The 20,658-nt window shown below is 28.4% G+C and overlaps 1 protein-coding gene across 1 annotated transcript in view; it reads right to left on the bottom strand.

The window, feature by feature from the left end:
- LOC111619223 (E3 ubiquitin-protein ligase HECTD1-like) overlaps positions 1-20,658 on the bottom strand; it is a 202,998-nt gene that overhangs the window by 5,413 nt on the left and 176,927 nt on the right. The window contains exons 26-36 of the mRNA XM_023360909.1: positions 19,484-19,619; positions 11,166-11,349; positions 11,000-11,088; positions 10,778-10,908; positions 8,769-8,814; positions 7,719-7,938; positions 2,051-2,133; positions 1,603-1,730; positions 1,325-1,523; positions 1,021-1,149; positions 697-935 (exon numbers count right to left, since the gene is read on the bottom strand). Coding sequence (XP_023216677.1) covers positions 697-935; positions 1,021-1,149; positions 1,325-1,523; positions 1,603-1,730; positions 2,051-2,133; positions 7,719-7,938; positions 8,769-8,814; positions 10,778-10,908; positions 11,000-11,088; positions 11,166-11,349; positions 19,484-19,619 — 1,584 coding nt within the window. The remainder of the gene's footprint in view (positions 1-696; positions 936-1,020; positions 1,150-1,324; positions 1,524-1,602; positions 1,731-2,050; positions 2,134-7,718; positions 7,939-8,768; positions 8,815-10,777; positions 10,909-10,999; positions 11,089-11,165; positions 11,350-19,483; positions 19,620-20,658) is intronic.

Consider the following 20,658-nt stretch of genomic DNA (forward strand, 5'->3'; position numbering starts at 1 on the left):
ACGTTATAAAAAACCATGGCAAAAGTGTAAATTGTGTAAATTGTTTTCATTTAGAATGTAAGAATGATGAGTTTTTTAAATTTGAGACTGTTTTAGAGAAATGTATGAAATATTTAAACTTTATAATTTTTTAATTTACTCCAATGAAAGCAATTAGAATTTTCTTTTTAGTAGAAATACTAAAAAGAAAATTCTAATTGCTTTCATTGGAGTAAATTAAAACATTATAAAGAAATAAAACAAATGAACAATGCATTGTTTTGTAATCTGAGTTTTGAAAATAATTTTTTCCTCAATAATTTCTGTTATTTCTTATGAATATTAAATCTGAAAACTTTCTAACAAACATTTTTACTAATGCAACATAAAACATGATAAACTCAAAGTATACTCATCTACATATAAAACATTATAATTATTTGCTTTTTGTCCTATATTTTAATTAATCTTTTTAATAACTATTTTTAATTTGCTATAAATTTTAAGGACTTATCAGACCACAGTTTTCAATTGGAAAGTATTTTCAAGTATTCTAAGATAAAAATACTTGAAAATACTTTCCAATTGAAAACTGTGGTCTGATAAGTCCTTAAAATTTATAGCAAATTAAAAATAGTTATTAAAAAGATTAATATAAAACATTTAAAACAATTCATAAATAAATCAATTAATTGGACATAGAGGCTAAAAACTTACTTGTCCCTAATTTTACTGGATACTTCACCATGACACATCAATTTTAGAAAAGGACGAGATAAAGGAAGATCAACAAGACGGTTATCTTGTAATGCTTTTGCAAGAAAGATGCCCAGAAAATGAAAATATTGTTCCACCCTCTCTAAATCATCACTATCTTGTGGTAATTGTGCAGGAAATAAACCAAAAGGTGAAAAAATATAATAACCAGGTGGTTTCAAGCCTTCTCCTGTTTCAACCTGAAAGATATTCTATAATATTATAGAAAATATCAATGTAGAATATAATTTTTAACTATATAGTTCTATTGAAAATAATTTTTACATTAGTATGATGAATTTCATCATCACAAAGCCATAAACCAAGATCTCTTCTTTGAAGATCAGCTGCCACTAGAGCATAAAATTCTAATGTTGGTCCCAAACCAGTTCCTTCCTCATCAATGAATTCAACCTAAATTTATAACATTTCAATAGCATGTTAAAAGATGCCAAAATATTAGATTATTAATAATTTATGAAATAACTTATACTCAAACGTTTACTTATTTATTTACAGTACATTATTAAAATTTACATATAACCTTAATGTAGAAAAAATAATAATATACATTAAAATTTAAACATACTTCTAAAATACTCTTTCTTTCTGCATGTACTTTCATTACTTGCATAGCCCAATCTAATAACTGATCTCCTCTTGGAACTTTAACTCTTTCATGTTTAAGTCGTCCCACACGAAATTCATGTGGATCATCACGTCTAGGAGAAGGTCCCCTATTTCTTTCCAACGCAGCATCACGTTGATTTTGCAACCAAACAATTGATCTAAATAAATAAATCAACTTTAATGATCTGAAAAAAAATATAAATAAATAGATTTTTAAGGTAGCTAATGCAAAATAACCTTGATGCTCCAAATGCTGTACAAGTAAAATACAGTTGTCTAGTCTCAAATGGAAACAACATTGGACAGGAATAGGTGAGATGTTCACACCATTCAGGTTGTGCTCCAGATGCTAATACTAGGGGATCCTTCAGATTAGAAAATTTTACATTTTGATTAACATACATTTTCACTATAAAATTAATAACAGCATCATAAACATTTATATCAATAAACTGCTTTTATCATTTAAATATATTTATTTATTTGTTATATTTAAATAAAAAAATACAACTAACTGCAAGTGATAGTCTTCTCCCTCATAAAATACAAACACAGAACACATACAAAAACAATAGTTTATGTCATATAGTATGCTTATAAAAATTTTGAAACAAATATATTGGAAAAACTTTAAAACGATTGTAATTAGAAATACGAATAACTTAGATAATAAAAAATAGTTTACTTGAATTTGTTGAACCAATTTATTTGTAATTTTTCTACTTATGAAATCATCAGCAGGAACATTGAAAACTGAATCTTCCAAATCTGGAAATATAAAAGTTAAGGTTAATATAATCAAAAAGTAAGAAAAACTGACATTAAAAACAAATAAAAATTTAAAGTTCTAATTAAATTCCATTATTAAAATCAAGAACTTGAAAACTTTTCTTAGACTCATTTCTAAAAAAGCACACATGTACTGTACATGGTAGGCATCAAAAGTTTCTGGCCTAATTATATTTTAGACATGGTAGGAATAAAATAATAATAGTAACAGACAGCACCATCTGTATGTGGATTAATAAAACAGTTTTTCCTGCCAATTTCCATAAGTCGCTTAGAAACACTCATTTTAGTTAGACTTGTTGCATTAATTTGCATCATGTTTGCCTCTTGTGAGACAATGTGCCAGTGCACACTGCTGCCATTACTGAGGCTGCTATGAAGGAGTGTGGCTTTGAGGAGCTTGATCATCCCCACTCTACAGTCAGGACCTAGTGATTACTACCTGTTACTGAAACACAAATAAACCTTTGAAAAAGTGAAGAAGAGTTGTAGGAGGCAGTTTATGAGCATTTTGCAGACAAGACAAAACTGCAGACTATTTTTTTCAAGAGTATTCGAATGCTAATTCCAAGATGTAATAAGTGTGTTGAACTTCAAGAAGATCAAATCAAAAAAATTACATTATTGTTTTATACCTATAACATCTAAAACATAGGCTGGAAACTTTTGGCCCTATTTCATACGTGTGTATATAAATATAGAAATTTTTCATTAAACTTTCATTCAATTCATTAAATATTTTATATTCTATAAATATATTTTTAAATAACAGCACTTAAAACATACTTTTGTGTTTAAAATATTTCAACAGTGTCAATGTAGAAAAATCTCATCTAGAATTGAAATATTTATAATACATTCATTGGTTTTCCTAAATATCTGTTTAAAATGTATTTGATATATCAAATTTTTAATAAAATTCAGTAAATCTCAAAATAAATTTCTATGAATATACACAATAAAATCCCACAGAAAGCTTTTATTGTAGTGCATAAGTTATCATATCATACACTATATTTATATATTCTACATGATAATGAAAGAGTAATTAAAAGCTAATATCAGATATAAATAATTCCAAATATTGCATTTTATTATCAAAATGACAATGCAAATCTCCCAACATTAACTTCACATCAGCAACTGTAGTGATATAACAAAAAAAAAAAAACAGATGATGAAATATTTCATTTCTGGTTAGTAAACTAGGATAGTTGAGGTGCAAATTTTATTTAAAAACAAAAAAAAAAATTAAAAAGTGCCAAAAAAGTGCTCCTAAAAATATATAGAAGTAAAACGATCATTTTATTGTCCATAAAGTATACATAGACCACACAAACTCAAGAAAATGATAAAAATTTAAACCAGTCAGTTTTAGAATCTGATCCATCCAGTTTCATAATTTACAAACAGAAAAGCTGTTTATAAATTAAAGCAAACACACAGCTGTTCTACATTCTTCATAGTCAGCTACAGACAGTGAAAGGAAAGTAAATTTTTGGAATGTGAAAACAATTTCAACATCAACAAATCTCAGAGTAGCATATTTAGTTTTCAGTAAAAATTCCAGGTTTTGTAAGTTAACAATCTCAGGAATTATATTTTGAATATCTAAACTTTTCCTCATGGAGTATTAAAGTTTCTCTAAAGCGAATCTATCCAACTGGATTTTGGTGTGTTTAAAAATCTTCCACTGCTTCTCAGTAGACAGATCACTTTCCTCAAGCTTAGAAAATAAACTGCACAGGAACTTATATGAATGAACGGTATAGAGTTCCTTTAATACAGCTTTTTGTTTCAACAGATTCTTGAGATATACTGTGGTCACTGAGAATTTTTTGTCTGATTTATTAATGAATGCTTCCATGGACAAAAGTTTTCAATTTAAAATATGCTACTTGAATCCACATGTCCCACCTGGTTATTAAGGTATTTTGAGAGTGGCAAGCCAGTTATCTCTTTATATAGATGTACATTTGCAGGACATTTAATCAGTCTTTTTCATTGTTGACCCAAAAAAATTTGATCCTAATTGCTTCACATACTCTGCTAAGGCAATGGGTAAGACAAGTGACATGTCTCAGATTCATATATGTCAACTTTACATTTGAGCATGCACTTAGTGTCTGGCCTATTACAAGTAACCAAACCTTTTCATACAAAATTGCAAAGTTCCACAGTCTGGTACATGCATCATTGAAGACCTACATAACAGTGTAGAACAGGGATGGCCAACCTTTTACATACCATGCGCCAATTTTTTGACAGACGAGTTCAGATGCGCCATATACCTCGAACACTTTTTGTACAATCTTACGTTCAATGTTAGGGGTTGATAAATAGAGATAAGAATAAATCTGCTTCACTTAGGAGAGAAAAGGGAATAACTTTATCACGCAGTTGAATTAATTAATTTATGACAGTTTATTGAAGCACCAATTTACAATAGTCAACAATAATCTCCTGTACGAGAGGGCTATTGCTTCATGACGGTGCTATTGCTGCCAGAGTCTTGTTTGGTGAAGATTACTCTGCACCACAATTATTGGCTCTGAGAACAAGATCAGCTTGGAATAACTTTAATCACAATAAATGTTTTCGGCCATTTACACGCCTGTAAACTGATCGGAAATAAAGATCGCAAGACTCAAAATACGTGCATTCACTGTAATTTACAATGTGGAGAACACTCATTTTATCTGCAAAATAGACTGTAATGAATTGTGAAACAAATGAACTTGCCATGACAGACTGTAAAAAATTTATTTTTTTATATAATATTCTTAATCGCATAAAAGCCAAATCTGGCAATTTTGCTCAGAACTAACTGAAGCGCCACTTGTAATCGTCCAATGCGCCACGTTTTGGCCACCCCTGGNGTAATGAATTGTGCAACAAATGAACTTGCCATGACAGACTGTAAAAAATTTATTTTTTTATATAATATTCTTAATCGCATAAAAGCCAAATCTGGCAATTTTGCTCAGAACTAACTGAAGCGCCACTTGTAATCGTCCAATGCGCCACGTTTTGGCCACCCCTGGTGTAGAACTTGTCTTTTCTAATTTGTAAAATCTTAACAGTATGAGTTGAATTGGCTATTGATGGACCAATGAGAATGTTCAACATGTTGATTCATATGCAGGCTGCACATAGCTTTACCTTTGAATGCTTTGGTCAGGGATTGAGTGCTTGGTATACTTTTCTGGAAAGTTTTTGAATGCTGGATGATTTACGAAGTTAAGACCAATCCTTGACCATATTAAAGCTGTAACAAGTTCACGTGAAAATTCATTCTTCTTGCTTGCATTGTTCTTTACAGAATTTTAATGACGGCAAAATAAATTTCTGCCTCTTTTTGTTTTTCTTTTTTTTTCCCTATTAGAATTGTGCTGCTTAACTGGTGAAGAGAGATACTTTTCATCCAAATTTATAGTAATATCACACAGTTCACATCTCAAAATATTAATATCAGTTGTATTCCTTTGTCTTTAAAATTATTTACTAACTCTTTCAGTTTTGATGGATATCTTTGGTATTTTTTTAAACTGGTAAGAGTCATGTCACCATCATTCACCACATCCCTTCCTCACCTTCATGAACAATGGAATGGTTCTTGTTATTTTATGTTAGTAATGTTCAATATTATGCGAACCGCTGGGGAGATCGGGAACTGCCGACTCTCCCTTTTCGGCTACAGGTCGTTAAACCTGCTCACTTGTCAAGATGGCTAAATTTCGAACGCAGTCCTGAAGGGTCGGGATATTTTTTGTCAGGTCGAGTGGAGGAGGTGAGAGGGGTCGTCGACGAGGCATAGGCGATATGCGAGTAAATGACACCATTTAACAATGGAAACAACAATTTATTAGATTAACGAAGAAATTAACAATTACAAAATCTAACATCTGGAGAAATGAATTTAGTTCACTAGCTCCTAACTTGCGGAGAGAGAGTTTACATTAACTGCTCCATACCTCTAGTTTACTTCCACGTAGGTGGGAAAATTTTAGTCCTTTTTTTTTTATGATCGATGCACAAAGTCAAAATCCTCCAAGACTGAACCCTTTCCGACGGCCGTAGTTGTAAGACTCCCCTGAGGAGGGGGAAAGAAGTCGCTTTTATAGCTTCGGGCAGGGGAAATTAGTCAGGTGATCCCCTATTGTGTGAGGTAGAGTTGGTTCCGCAGGTATGGAGGTTAAAGTTGTTCCCGGGACCAAAACAAAATGACAAATTCGGACTTTAACTATAAACTTTTTGTCTTGCAGCAGAGGAATGTCATTGTTTGAGGGTTGAATGTTTATATTAACGATGAAAGTTATAAGTTTCTATCGATATTTGATTCTTTTTTCCCACAATGTTATTTTAACGAGGAGGTGACAAATTTATTTCATATATGTCGAAAATTTAGGGGGAAAATGAACAATTTTGGACTTATTCTGAGGTTGGATCTCACAATATCATAAAATCTGTAATTAATATAAATAGTAATTAATGAAAATCTCCTGGTTAAATTATATTGCAACACCTTGTATATACATACTGTATGTATACAACTGATACCACTTTTCACAAATACTACATCTCTCCACATAGCATACTCTATTAATGTACTATAAGAAAATATCTCATACTTACTTTATATAAAACATGAAGAAATCTAAAATGTTCTTTTCTTTTATAAAGAATCAAACTTTTTTTTGTGTTTTTAATTATTATATAATGTAACTTTTTAACTTAGTTTATTTAAAGTTAGACTTGTAATAATTAAAAAGATACTAAATATTTTAAAGAGATTTTTAAAAATATATTTAAAAATGCAAATGTTATCTTTTAAAATGAAATTACTGTATTTTTACTTTATAAGATGTACAGTACATGTACTGATATATTGTATGCATCACATTTTTCAAGTTAGTTATTTGGAAAAAATATTCTTCACAGTATGAGACAAATTTGATTTACAAGATGCATTCTAATTTTCAGATAAATTTTAGTTACAAAAAAGTGCATCTTATAAGACAAAAAAAGGGGGATACTTTGAAATTTAGATAGAGACAATAAAATTCTCAAATCATTCAAAAATAGGATAATTTTGAATGATTCAAATTAAATTTTTATCAGGATTAGAAAAAAAGTTGCTGAATAACAGATTCAATATATAATTTACAAAGTTCAACAGTTCAAGTCTGATACTTGAACAGCTCTCTCTTCCATTTTTCAAATAGGCTACTAACCCCTTTCAAAATTAATTTTGTTGTTCAAGTTTTTTCAGCCTTACATTATTGATGTTCTAACATTCATTCAGAATTTGTAATTTTTTAATTATGATTAGTGCATTTTTTATTTAAATATATTGATTCTGTAAATTATATGTTGAATTTTTGTAATATTACTACATTCCTTGTGAAATACTGTCTTGAATTGTTTAATTGAAAGTTTAATTTTCAATGTATTTAGAGTTTGGCTAATTTACATGTATATTTGAAAATCCAGATGAAATCTATTTTTAATGCTCCACTGTACATATATTTTATATAAATAATTATTTTACATTAAATTCTTACCATTGTCATATATACAATTTGGATTTTCTTTTGAAAGCACATAAAGTAACCGTAGTACTTGTAAGACTTCTTCAACTGTGCAACTAGTTGAATCTAAAGATATTGAAGGAAGAGTACAAGTTGCTGTATTATTTGGACTATTTACAGTGAAATCTTGATCTTTTAATGTAGAATCTTTAGGTAATGAAGATTTAACAATAGGAACTGAATCAGCCATATCCTTCATAAATAAAATTAAATAAAATTTTTAACCTTATTTATACTGAATTTGTTGATGTTGATACCAATTAAAATTTCACAAATTTCCTCAAAAAAAATCAAGTACTTTTGTTTATATTACTTTTTAATTTATTTAATGTAGCTGGTTTGTTTCCCAAATTCTGGCACATCTTACATGTAATAATTCACATATACAAGTACAAANACAACATTAAAAACAAATAAAATCTTGAATTGTAAAATTATTTTACAGAAACTTAAATTATTTGAAAAACAATAAACATACTAATCCACTTCTATCATAAAAGTTTGTCCATGAAATTTCAATTTTGCTAATAAGAAAGCTATGCTAATAAAATAATGCTAACACAAAAGCTGTTTTCTACTTTTCTTGTAAATCAGTTTGTTTCCATTTACTGTTAAGCTATAAGAACTAGTTTAATAAAAAGATTCTAATACAAACATATCTCTTCAAAATGAATCATCTCTGCTTTGTCCATACTATAATTTCAAGATATTTTGTCATTACACTTGCCTAACACTAACTTCTGTTTTTATTTTATCTCATAATAGTAAAAACTCACTTTTATGTTTTCCAAATAATTCAGCTTCTTAAATTTATTTCAAGTTGTATAATAAACATTCAGAACAATTAAATGTTCAAAGAAACATTTATACTACTTTATGACATCAAACTCTTTACAATATGTTATTAATTCTATTCAATATTCTGGATGTCAGTTCATTAACTCTAATATCGTAGGAATTTATTAAACTAAATGAAAAAATTTTTTTAAATTTTAAACAATTCTTCAAATAATTATTTCTTACTTTCTTAGCTTTCTTTTCATCATCTTTAGCTTCTCTGTATGAGATACTAAAAAAATTTTATAATTATTATTAAGATATCATAATGAGCATTTTTTAATTTTGCAAAATATGCAATATAGAATAGAACTTTTAAAGAAAATATGTAAAACAACAAATTAAAACTAAAGGTATATAGTCACAGGACATGGAATATAATTTATTAAGTCTCAAATTAATAAAAGTTAACTAATTAATTTGAAAACAATAAAACAAGAGAAAAAACAAAACTTTGCTAACTCTCAATAAGAGAGTTCAACACAGTTGAACATTTAAAATCAAACTATTTCTGGAGTGCATCTGGCTGTAAAACGGAATTAATGTATTTTTAAAATTGACATTGGTTGACCAATCAGAACGATCTACGTTATAAAAAACCATGGCAATATTTTTACAGTTATTATACCCTAATATTCTGTATGAGACAAAATTTAATATTTATATTTCTAATCTCAAAGTAAGTTAACTGATAAAATATAGTCAATAAAATTTGATATCTTTAATTAATATAAATTTGAATTTCATTGAATCAAGTGAATTTTAGAATTTAAATGCATAAAAAATTCTAATTCAAACTTAATACAAGTATTGATTTTAGATTATAAATAAAAAAATATAATTAGTTAAATTTAAATGTGTGAAAATTTAATTTATGATTTTTTTATTTATAATATAAAATTAACACAACTATTACCTTTCAACTAACCAAACAGTTTAAAATAATTGGCAATCATTGGTAATGGTGTTTTTGTTTTACACATCAAAAAATAAAGTATCATTAATGTTCCTTTTTCAAATACATGTATTGTTTATAAATACAGTAGAACTTTTATACAAATGCCCCTTGCTTAATGTGGGATTTGATTAATGTGCAAAATTAATTTCAGCAATCCCTTTATATACAGGGCAAAAGTTTTAATTAAGACAGCTTTAACAGCCTTCTTTACTTGACATATGTTTTTCTCAGCAAGGTGTCGGTGAATTTGCTATTTTTGTGCTGAGGGTGATTTCTGATATAGATATGTAGTTTAATTACAATAACTGTGAAATTTAACACATTACTGCTAATTGTAAGATTGTATTCTTTGTTTAGAAGCTTATTTTAAAACTGTACTTCACATTTTGTTTGTTTAAAATCAAACCAAAACATCTGCATATCAGGCATATTATGTATGCTTTTTAAGTTTCATAAAGGATATAATGCTATACAAACAGTAAAAGATATTTTTAGTGTATGAAGAAGATGCTCCTAAATGTTGGACATATCAAATGTGTTTTGTAAGTTTTGTTTGAGAAATTTTGATCCAAAGGATAGAAAACATATGGGGTGTCCAAAAACTGTTGACAAAAAAGAAATTTCAAGAAGACATTGTTAAAAATCTTAGTGTGTCACTGACATGATTATGTTCAGTATGCATAAAGTGAAGAACATAAACTGAATCAAGTATAATTTTGTATGATGAAGATAGGCAGCTCTAAGGTTTCATTTTATTTTTAAATTAGTTATTAATTTTCATCATATAAAACTTTTCTTATGGATGACAAAATAAAAATAAAAATATTTTTTATTAAAGAAAAATTTGTTCTAGTGGGATCTAATTGTTCAGTAGAGTACCAAGGTACCATCGTATTTGATTAATGCAATTTTGATATGCACAGTAGCATCAAGGGATTTTAATTCACCGTGTTAATCAAGGGATACCTGTATAATGAATTACCTCATTTTCATGCAATTTTTTTTTTGTCAGATGTATTGGTAACTAATTTTTAGTGATATAGACTAGGAATATTTGTTAGTGCTATAATTTCAACAGGAGGGAAAAAAAATCAATTTGTTTTGACTCATCCTCATAATATCCAGCTTAAAGTTATAAATAAATACTCATTTATATCAATCATTTATAAAATTATGTAGTTATTACAATCTAATATTAATATAATCTGAAATTATTTTTAATGATTAATATATTTACATGTAAGTTGGTTCCCACAATCTCCGTATTTTATCTTGCCTTGTACCAATTTCAGAAGCTTGAACCAGATGCTGTACTGCTCTAAATATTGTCCAATCAGGATTTGATAGTTCCAATTCTAAATCAGGTACCTATAAATTAAAAGTGTACACAAATTTAAGAAAAAATTTATCAATTTGAATAACTGCTGTTCAATTATATATATATATTAAATTTATTTACCCCAGGTAAGTTAGGTCCTTTTAGTGTTAAAATCAACTGTGGTTGCAATGTTAATTCTCTTATTTCTTCAGATTTAGATTCATCTGAACCTAATTAGTAAATTCAAGTTAGATGAAAATTCTAATTATATTTGTATTTTCTCACTTAAAATAAATTAATTAAATACCTGGAGGAGGTATTTCTAAATCTGTTGTTTGATTAACATTTGTTCGTCCTGGACGAGGATCAAAGGTAGGTATAAGAGCAGAAAATTGTCGTTTTAATGTAAAATCATCATCCCAACTTCTACGTTTTCCATTTCGAAGTTCACCTCTATCTTCCTCCTTTTCATTAATTATAATAATTATATATAATTATTTAAAATAAAATATTGATTATTATTTAAATTTCTCAATTATTTTCCAATAAATCCATTAATATCAATTAAATTTAAAACATACTTTCTGAAGATTTGCCCTAAGAACTTATTCTGAGCTATATTGGAAAAAAACTGAAACAAATTAGAGTACATAAATACAAAAAACTTTCAAAGAATGAAACATAGTTACTGAAATTTATCCATTTTTGGATAACTTTCACAATAAGTCATGCAATTCTATTAACAAGAAGCATGTTCTTCTATTGTTCTTCCAATACAGAAAAAATAATAGACTCACAAAATAACTCACAAAATAACAGTAACTGAATTTTGATTAATTATCTTTTAATATTATATTTTTCAAAACAATTATTATTAGACAAACAGAAGTTTATAACCATTAACACAGACTACTTATATTTTGATTTAAATTTGATTTAAAGTTTGTAAGAACTATTATTGACTTTTAAATCACTACTTATAAAAACTCTTACAAAAAAAAATTCATCTTTAATATTAAAAGAAAAATCAATAAAAGCAGACAGAAAAACAAACCAGTAATACTTTTTAGAAGCCAGAATGGAAATATCTTTATTGGAAAACATGTTTTTGAAATTCAGATTATAATATCAGATTCTCACAGATTAAAAATAAAATATTAACAACTTAATTGTTAATGTAAGGACTTGAAGATATTAAGGAAAAAAATTGTTTTTCTGCAAAATTACAGAAAAACGTACACTACGTATTACCTTAAAACATCATAAATTGTCTGAAACTTTCATAATTTGATATTAATTCAATACATCTGTAAATTTTTCATCCTTTTTATTCCTTCACAGTAAATAACATATAATTCGTTATTTTTCAAATAAATCAGATAAGTAGATAATTTTTACAAATTAATAAAAACCTTGATAAAAAGCTGGAAAGGGTTCTTGCACATCTTTCCTGGCACTCAAACACGAAGTCAAAGGAAAAAATTATATTTGGAACATATGTTACAAGATTCATTTATTAAAAAGTAATTTTTTATAATTATTATTATAAAAGACAAAAGCCTTATAGATGAGGCATGGATGAATTTTTAAAAAATTGTAAATGCTAATAATGAATAAATTTTCTATTAAGTGTGAGATTTTAAAATTTTTCAACAAATAATATATCTGTTCAAGTATAGTTGTCTGTATATTTAGCTATATGTAACAAATTTTAAAAATGCTTAGATAGCATTATAATTACACAAATCATTTTGTAAATGCTCAGAATATATAAAAATGTGTTTGACCTCACTCGAGATATGACTCTCCTCTATCTCCCTTCTTGACTTATAATCTCCAAAATGTAATAGCATCAATGCCCCATATATAGAATTATTCCTGCCATATTTCAAAACTTTTGGTTCATAGAGTCTTGAAATATAAAGCAAAATACAGGCCCAACACACACATAAATACACTCACATATACAAAATTGTGTTCACATTTTTTGATGTTATTGGAATCAGGAGACTTTAAAACATTGAGAAATGCAAAAAAACCTGGAGGATCAAAATTTAATTGATTACAATACTTTCCCTCTGATATATAACTGCCAGGAAAGTAAAAATTATTTGATATCAAAGTGTAATATCAAAGTGTGATTTTCAGACAGATTTAATCATTAATATAATTTTATAGTTAAGTGTACTACCTTAATTCAAAATTTAGAAATAAGCTACTAAATAAAGGAAACCAAAGTATTTATTAAAACAGAAATATTTTTTAACTAATTTAGTCTAGAATTAGCTTTCCAAGTAAAAGTTAAATTACAATTGAAAAACCAGAATATACATGTTTTAATTAATGTGAATCAAGAAAGCTTGAACAACAAAAGACCTCTTTTCAGATTAATTCCACCATTGTTTAATTCCTGAAGGGTTTCCATTTAAAGTCCTCCTTTCACTAGACAATATCCAGGACATCCAAGTTACGCAAACAAGTTTGCAAATGACAAAGTAGATACTGTCTATTTCCTAATACTACATCCTTTATCCCAGCCATTTAATTAAGAGATATAGGATCCCTTAAAACCAATTATATGAAGAGATGTATTGTAAGGAACCAAGTCCGAGCGTTATTTTTTATTTACTTTTATTTTTGCTTTTTATTATATTTTTGTTTGGGGCTTATGTTTTGTTAGGACGAAGGTTTCCTCACCATTCACCTTAGAAACTTAAAAATAGAAGAGAAACCAACTCACCAACGAGAGAAAAGCGCCGTAGAAAAAACTCACGCACACTTGCGTTCCCGAGCAGAAAAAAGTAAGTCTGCACCGAGAAAAGGGGGGAGAAGACCCTACACGCACAACTTAAATTCGCTAAACCTTAAAAGAATAAAACATCCCAAAAATTGTCAAAAAGAATAATGTAAAAAATTAGCGAGTATTGTCGGAAAATAGGCTACCAGACAAATAGAAAAGTTTTTATTGTTAGTGAATAAGTATATAAATGAGGAGTGATCTCATTCAGAATTGTGACGTCACCTCACAGTATAAAAACCGAACGTCAAGTGAAGACGAACGAGGTGAACTCCAGATAGCAACGAGCTTGGTGAGCTTCGTAGCAGTGAACAAGAAAGGTGTCCGATAGGATAAAATAGTTCCAAGGCAATTTTGAAGTTATTCGATTTGTGGATCGAAGATTAGAGAAAGTCTTGAGAGTTGAGGAAAAAGGTTCCTAGTATATTGAGGTGACAATTAGGATCTTTAATTCATAAGAATTATTGTACATAAGTTAAGTCTTTGAATTTTTTGTCAAATTCCAAAGGGCAATAGAATCAAGTTAAAAAATAGATTGATTGAGTTTTGTCGGGTTGATTCTTATTGACTTTCATTGAATAAATTGTTACTTGATTTTTACTAAGTTTTGTATATAGTTTATTACTAGAACCTTTATTAAATATTTGATTTGTTATTGACAAACTTGGTCATTATTTAATTCAGTGCACGCTTAAAGTCCAGGCCTGGCACACCAATGCGAATCTGCGCAAAGTACCCGTTAGGGAACGGCTATTTCCGGCACACAGTCGTGTTGATAATCGTTGGAAAAGTTGGAAAAATAATATAGTACTTTGCAGTATGAGTTGCATTGTTAAGGGTTTAGACAGCAATGACAATCTCAGTAATTTAGTTTTAGAATGGTTTCATCATAGCTGCCAGTTTCTTCCTAATAAAACAGGTGACAGAGGACATCAAAGATACATCTGTAACCTCCTGCTGGAAGATGATGTGGTCCATAGCTGAGATCATCACTTCAGATAAACTTAAACCTATTCTAGATCGAGCATGAGAAAACTATTGCAGAAGTAAAGAGTTGACCATTAGAAATGGTGGTATAGGATTTGAAGACAGAAGAGAAGAACTTAACCCTTTTAATGCGACCTGATCAGTTGTACTTTACCCTTCAAAACAATGGTCCAAACTGCAGTCACTCAATGTCACTCGATGTATTTTATTTTAAAAATTCACCAAAAATTGAATTATTATCATAGGGATAAAAAAAAATTACATATACTTATTATTTTATGTAGTTTTCAGTACAATAGTATATTATCAAAGTAAAAACTACTTACAAAAAAATGTTAAATTATGACCTAAATTTTTGATGTTATAAATTATGTTACTTTGACAAAAAATAAAATTGTTTGATTCGTTATTTGTTTATGGCACTAAGTCAGCACAAAAGACAATATTGTTTTCTACATAATGATATAAGATTTACGCATATTGATCTATTTTTCATGAACAATATCACTTTATATGAAACAGTATACACATGCACACACAAAGTTTTCTGCCTCTCTTTGATAAACTCTCTTAGGTTAGTAGGATGTTTTATTTTAATCATTAATATAAATTTCAATTTTTATCATAGATGATAGGAAAAAAAAATTACATTAGTCAAAATATTTTCCTTTATTTCAACTAGCTTAATTACATATTACAATAGAAGTTTATTTATCCACTGAAAAGTAGCTGATAATCCAAAATTGTCTAATAATAATTTGGCATGCTAAATATTCTGCAATTGAAATTTTCTTGAAAATGTGGTGCAAATCAAAGCAGAGGAAGGCAATAAGAGCTGTGCACATTGGTACATGTTGGGAGATCATGTGTGGAAACAAGAGCAAAGTAACAGAATCTCAGGTGGACCTCAAACTCCTATGCAGTGAAATTCAATAAACTGTATACAGTCTACCTTGCATTGTGCTGAACAAACATTGTTTCATTAGAGCTAGCATACATTTTATGTTCAGTAATATATGTAACTGTGTATAAATGTTGTATTTTCTTTTCTGTAGGTCAATGTAAGAACAGTGTACCTAAAAATAGATTTCTCATACTCAGAATGTGTGTAGATTTTTTTAAATGTATGTATAATAAATAAATCTATGAAAAATTATTTGTACATGAATCATTGTGAATACAAATTTTGTGCAATACTGTATTCATCAACATATTTGCTGGTTTTTCAATCAATCTTAACAAAATAGTCATGCACCCATATCATCTTCAGACTTATTAATGAGCATTTGTAAACAAATTAAAAGCATATAGTAGCATGCCTTGATACAAAAGCTATAGCAATGTCTGCAATGTTCAATCATATAGGTACCAGTTCCTTACAATCCTTCCACTAGGTACCAGGTACCAGGCCCAATAGGTACCAGGTTCCTTACAATCCTTCCACTGATTATTACAGTGGTAACCTCACTTAACAAGCACCTCTCATAACAAGCAAAGCAAATTGTAAAAAAATGACTCATCTAATGAACAGCATTTCACATAATGAATTACAAAGAAAGGGGATATCCTGGATTGTGCACATGCTACATCAGTCTGTGTGTAGCACTCGTTCTTCTATCATCTTAGTGTCGCTTATGATCACACATTTTTCCAAAGTTGTGTTCAGACTTATTACATATAAACATCAACAACCATAGCCCATTATATAATAAACACACTGCAGAATATGCCAAATTCTTGGGCTATGCAAAGGCTATAATTAAATATTAGAAATTACTGTATTTCTACTTCTTTTTTGCAAATCGAATTTGCATTCCAGGTTGGTTCATTCTGCGCTAGAAGAAAATGATGACGATGATTCACGCTCCATAACAATTTATATTGTATAATTTTCTTGAATAAACATTATACATAAAATATTTGAGTATTTTTTTTCTGGCATGGAACGCATTATTGTCTTTTATATTAATTTATATGGGAAAAATTGTTTTGCTTAACAAGTATTTCACTTTGAGTAACATTTTGGAACAAATTATGCTCGTTAAGTGAAGTTCCACTGTATTTTTGTACATAATTTTACAAGAAACTGTATACACAACTTGAGGTATGTAACTAAAATAAAAATGAACTAAAAGTAAAATACTCAAGCTAATAACCAATTGAATGCAAATCAAAGGAAAACCAAAACAAGTCCAGATTGAGTAAAAAATCCATATAAAAAAAAAAAAGAAAACAGATACTGTACATATTTTTCCACATTTTTTTTCATTTTTTCTTGAGGAAATTTGTTATGAAATTTCCTTTGTCGTCACTGATCTGTTTGTTTACTTTTGGCTAAGTAAACAAACAATACTTTACATACTTTAAGGCTTTGTAGCATTGCTTGAGCAGCTTTGGCTTCTTCATATCATTTTTTTCTAAAGCTACTTTTAGCTCCTTATTTGCTTTAAAAAGTTTTTCACTTGTTCTCTTTTCTGTCTCCATTTCTTTGCTTAATTCAGATTGTCTTAAAATTTATCAATAAATTGTTTTATTTTCTATACCTCTTCCTTTCGTTTCTCTTCCATAAGCTTATGCTGTTCCTCTTCTTTTTGCTTTTGAGTCATTTTGCTTTTTATTCTTTTCTTCCCATACAAGAAAACATAAGTTGACCTTGTTAATGCCATCAGTTTCTTTGTAATTGATACATACTCTGGTTTATTACCACATTCCTTTAATACATCTTGCACATTGAATCTGGCATTTAGCACTTTAATCCATGTGTGTCTTGTTATCTATCAAAATTCTTTCAGACTGAGAAAAACCTCTTTCCACATCCACACTTCCATGAGATAAAGTTAAAGAAGCCTGAATGACTAGTGACATGAGGATATTTCAGATTTCAGAAAGAGTTTTCAGAGTAAGAAATGATTCCCAATAAACATCTATAGGAGTATTTTTATTCTGCTCAGTAACTTTTTCAGCTGCAAGAGTTTTCATTCATCTTGAAGTATGTTTATTGACATGTCCATAGAAAGGATATTTGCTAAGCTCACAATGACTATACAGTTATAGTTTGAATTTTTTAAATTCTGGTTTTAGAAATCCTCTTGCTTTCAGAAACCAGAAAAAAAAAACTGTTTATGGAACACTGCTGATACAAGCACTAATAGCAATGTCTCTTTGAGGAGCTTGCAGGCTGAAATGAAGTGTCATTACATACAATGACAAAAAACAAGTATCTCCTCCTTTTGGAGTCCATTCAAGGCATTTTGAATGTGCTGATTGAGAACAATTTCTTTGAGAGACAACAAATTGTTTTACTCAAAGATTTTCTTTACCTCCTATATTGCTGTCTTATCCACAGTCTTCACATCAGATTTGCAAATTTTTCCTATGACAGCAAAGCATTCTTAATTTTTCATAAAGTTTGAATGAGAAGTTCCTGTCTATAAAATGTGTCACTGAATTTACCAGAGATCAGCACTTGAAATAATAAAATGCAATTGGGGTAAAGAATGAAGCAATTAACTGACATAAGAAATAAATATTTTGCAGGTATGACATTCCAAAAAAAAAAAAAAAAACTTCAAGAGACTGGCAGTACAAGAATTGCAAAGATAATTTTGTCAATAAGACCAGCATCCAAAACAAGCTACAATGTTCTTCCTTTAGTATAACTGGCTCAGGAAACATATCCATTAACAGTCTATAATTCAGATAAGCTGTCCATTCCTATAAAATCATGGTATTACACCATGAGCATCAATCTGTATATATATATATATATATTAGGATATCAGGCCAATGACAATGAGTAATAAAAATTTTTCATTCTTGGGTTTTGAGTGTATATAAGGTGTACCTGATGTGTAGAGTGTACTTATTTCTATTCCTAATTTTTGTAATATGATATAAAATAAGAACACACATCTTGGGAGGAGAACAAATTTACTGATACAAAAATATTGAAGAATATGTCCTCATCCCTGAATCAAAACCCATGTATCACAGAGCAAGGGTAACTTAAACATGTCCATAGCAATTTGTATTTAGAAAGTTCAACTACAGGATACAATACTATGTTTCTAGACTCCACAGCAAAAATGACATCTGTTAAAATGGAAGTGCTTTCAAGAATGACACCACTATAAATGGTAGTGTTTTCTCTGAATATTTCTGATGTTTTTTCTTCTATTTCAATAATAATGTATATTTTAATCTACATTCTCATAATGATTGTATGTTTAATTGTTGAAAGACAAATTATAACGAAAAGTAATCTAATATTGAAAATAGGAAAACAAATATTAACTGCAAAAAAAGTAACCCACTTGCAGCCCTATTAATTTTGATGGTCATTCACAGAATATTTCTTATCTAGACAGATAAAACCATCAAATCAAAGTTTTTCAGACAAGTTTTAGTACATTTTTCCAACAGGTAAACTTCTCTGTAAACATTAGTAATATTCTAAAGGCATGATAAGCAGTTTCCCACTTTCTTAAATGCTTATAGTTTGGCCTTATTGAATGCACTTTATCAGTTCCTATCTTCCAGTAAATATTTTCCTTTTCCAAAAAAATTTAAATTTTTTCTCATCTAAAAATAGATCATTATAATAGCTATTACTGTTAAAATATGTAAATATAATTCCCAAATATGAGATACAACAACTGCTTATGACATCCATTATCTTGTAAGAACTGGAATGATTACTAATAAAATTCTGCAAATATCTATACAAAATCTTATTTAATTGTATTAAATTAATAATGTAATACACTATGAAAAAAATATAGAAAATAAACATTTATATCCAACACTAAATACATTTAGATTTAATATTTTGTTTGTAAAAATTTATATATACTTACTCTAATTGTCAAAAATTCAGTTGATGTAGCTTGACCCATACTTGATACAAAGGTTTTGCTATTTTCTGAGGTAGCTTCTAGTAAGCTTGAGGTAGAACTACTTTTACGACTTGTTAAAACACTATAAAAATTTTTGAACATATAATATTAACAGCATTATTAAATGTGTAATTATCTTTATATTCTCTATATAATCATTATAACTTTTATATTAAATATCTATTTTATTACTGAAAATTAAAAAACAAATTACATTTCAAACTTCAACATCAAAATTAATTACTAAAATATAAAATTACACTTGAAATATTTTAGTAATTTTATTATCAATGCAATATGTTTTAAACCTATTAAAAATATTATGAAAACTAAGAATTATAATACTATAAATTACTAATATTGAATGCAATCATCTTTACAGAATTGTACTATATTGTATGTATTTAAATGGTATATTTATGAATAATCAATCTAAATAAATTCAAATGTTATTCATTTGTTTTATACAAAAGCAAAGTTTTATTTTCTATAAATAAGATATTTGATTAATAATTTTATTATTAATCAAATTATATTCTATTCTAAACATATAATCTAAATTAGAAGTATGTCTCCAAATAAAGTAGCAATCTGAAAAAATTGCTACTTGTTTTTAATCATCCTTAAGCCAACCACTCCTTTAACTGACCAATGATCACCTGGACTCATAATTATGACTACTCTCAATCCCTTTGTGTAAAATATCCTCTGAGGCAACCAAGGTTTGAATTGATTTTCATCATCCTGTTTGGGATGGAGTCAAAACCTTGGGTAAGAATAATATACAATGTTTGAGCATGTTGCACTGTTGTGCTAGATTTAAATGTGTGTCAAATTTTTTTCAACTTCAATGTCTCTATTTTCTCCTATTCAGTCCTATTGTGGGAAATATACATAATTTGCTCTTAATATCACCAAAACAAGTTAATATAAACTTTATTCTTATTACAGTAAGTAATATAAAAATCCAATTAATTCAAACTTTCCACTAATAGGAATACAGGTATACCTCGACTTACGTCGTTCCCGATTATACGTCGTTTGTCAAAAAAGTATATGGAAAAATAAAAATAAAAAAGTTTAAGTCATTTTATTCGACTTTACGTCTGTCCGCCACAAAT

Source organism: Centruroides sculpturatus, unplaced genomic scaffold (genome assembly GCF_000671375.1).
Source record: "Centruroides sculpturatus isolate CEXI.00-Female unplaced genomic scaffold, Cexi_2.0 scaffold114, whole genome shotgun sequence".
NCBI classification, from domain to species: Eukaryota; Metazoa; Arthropoda; class Arachnida; order Scorpiones; family Buthidae; genus Centruroides; species Centruroides sculpturatus.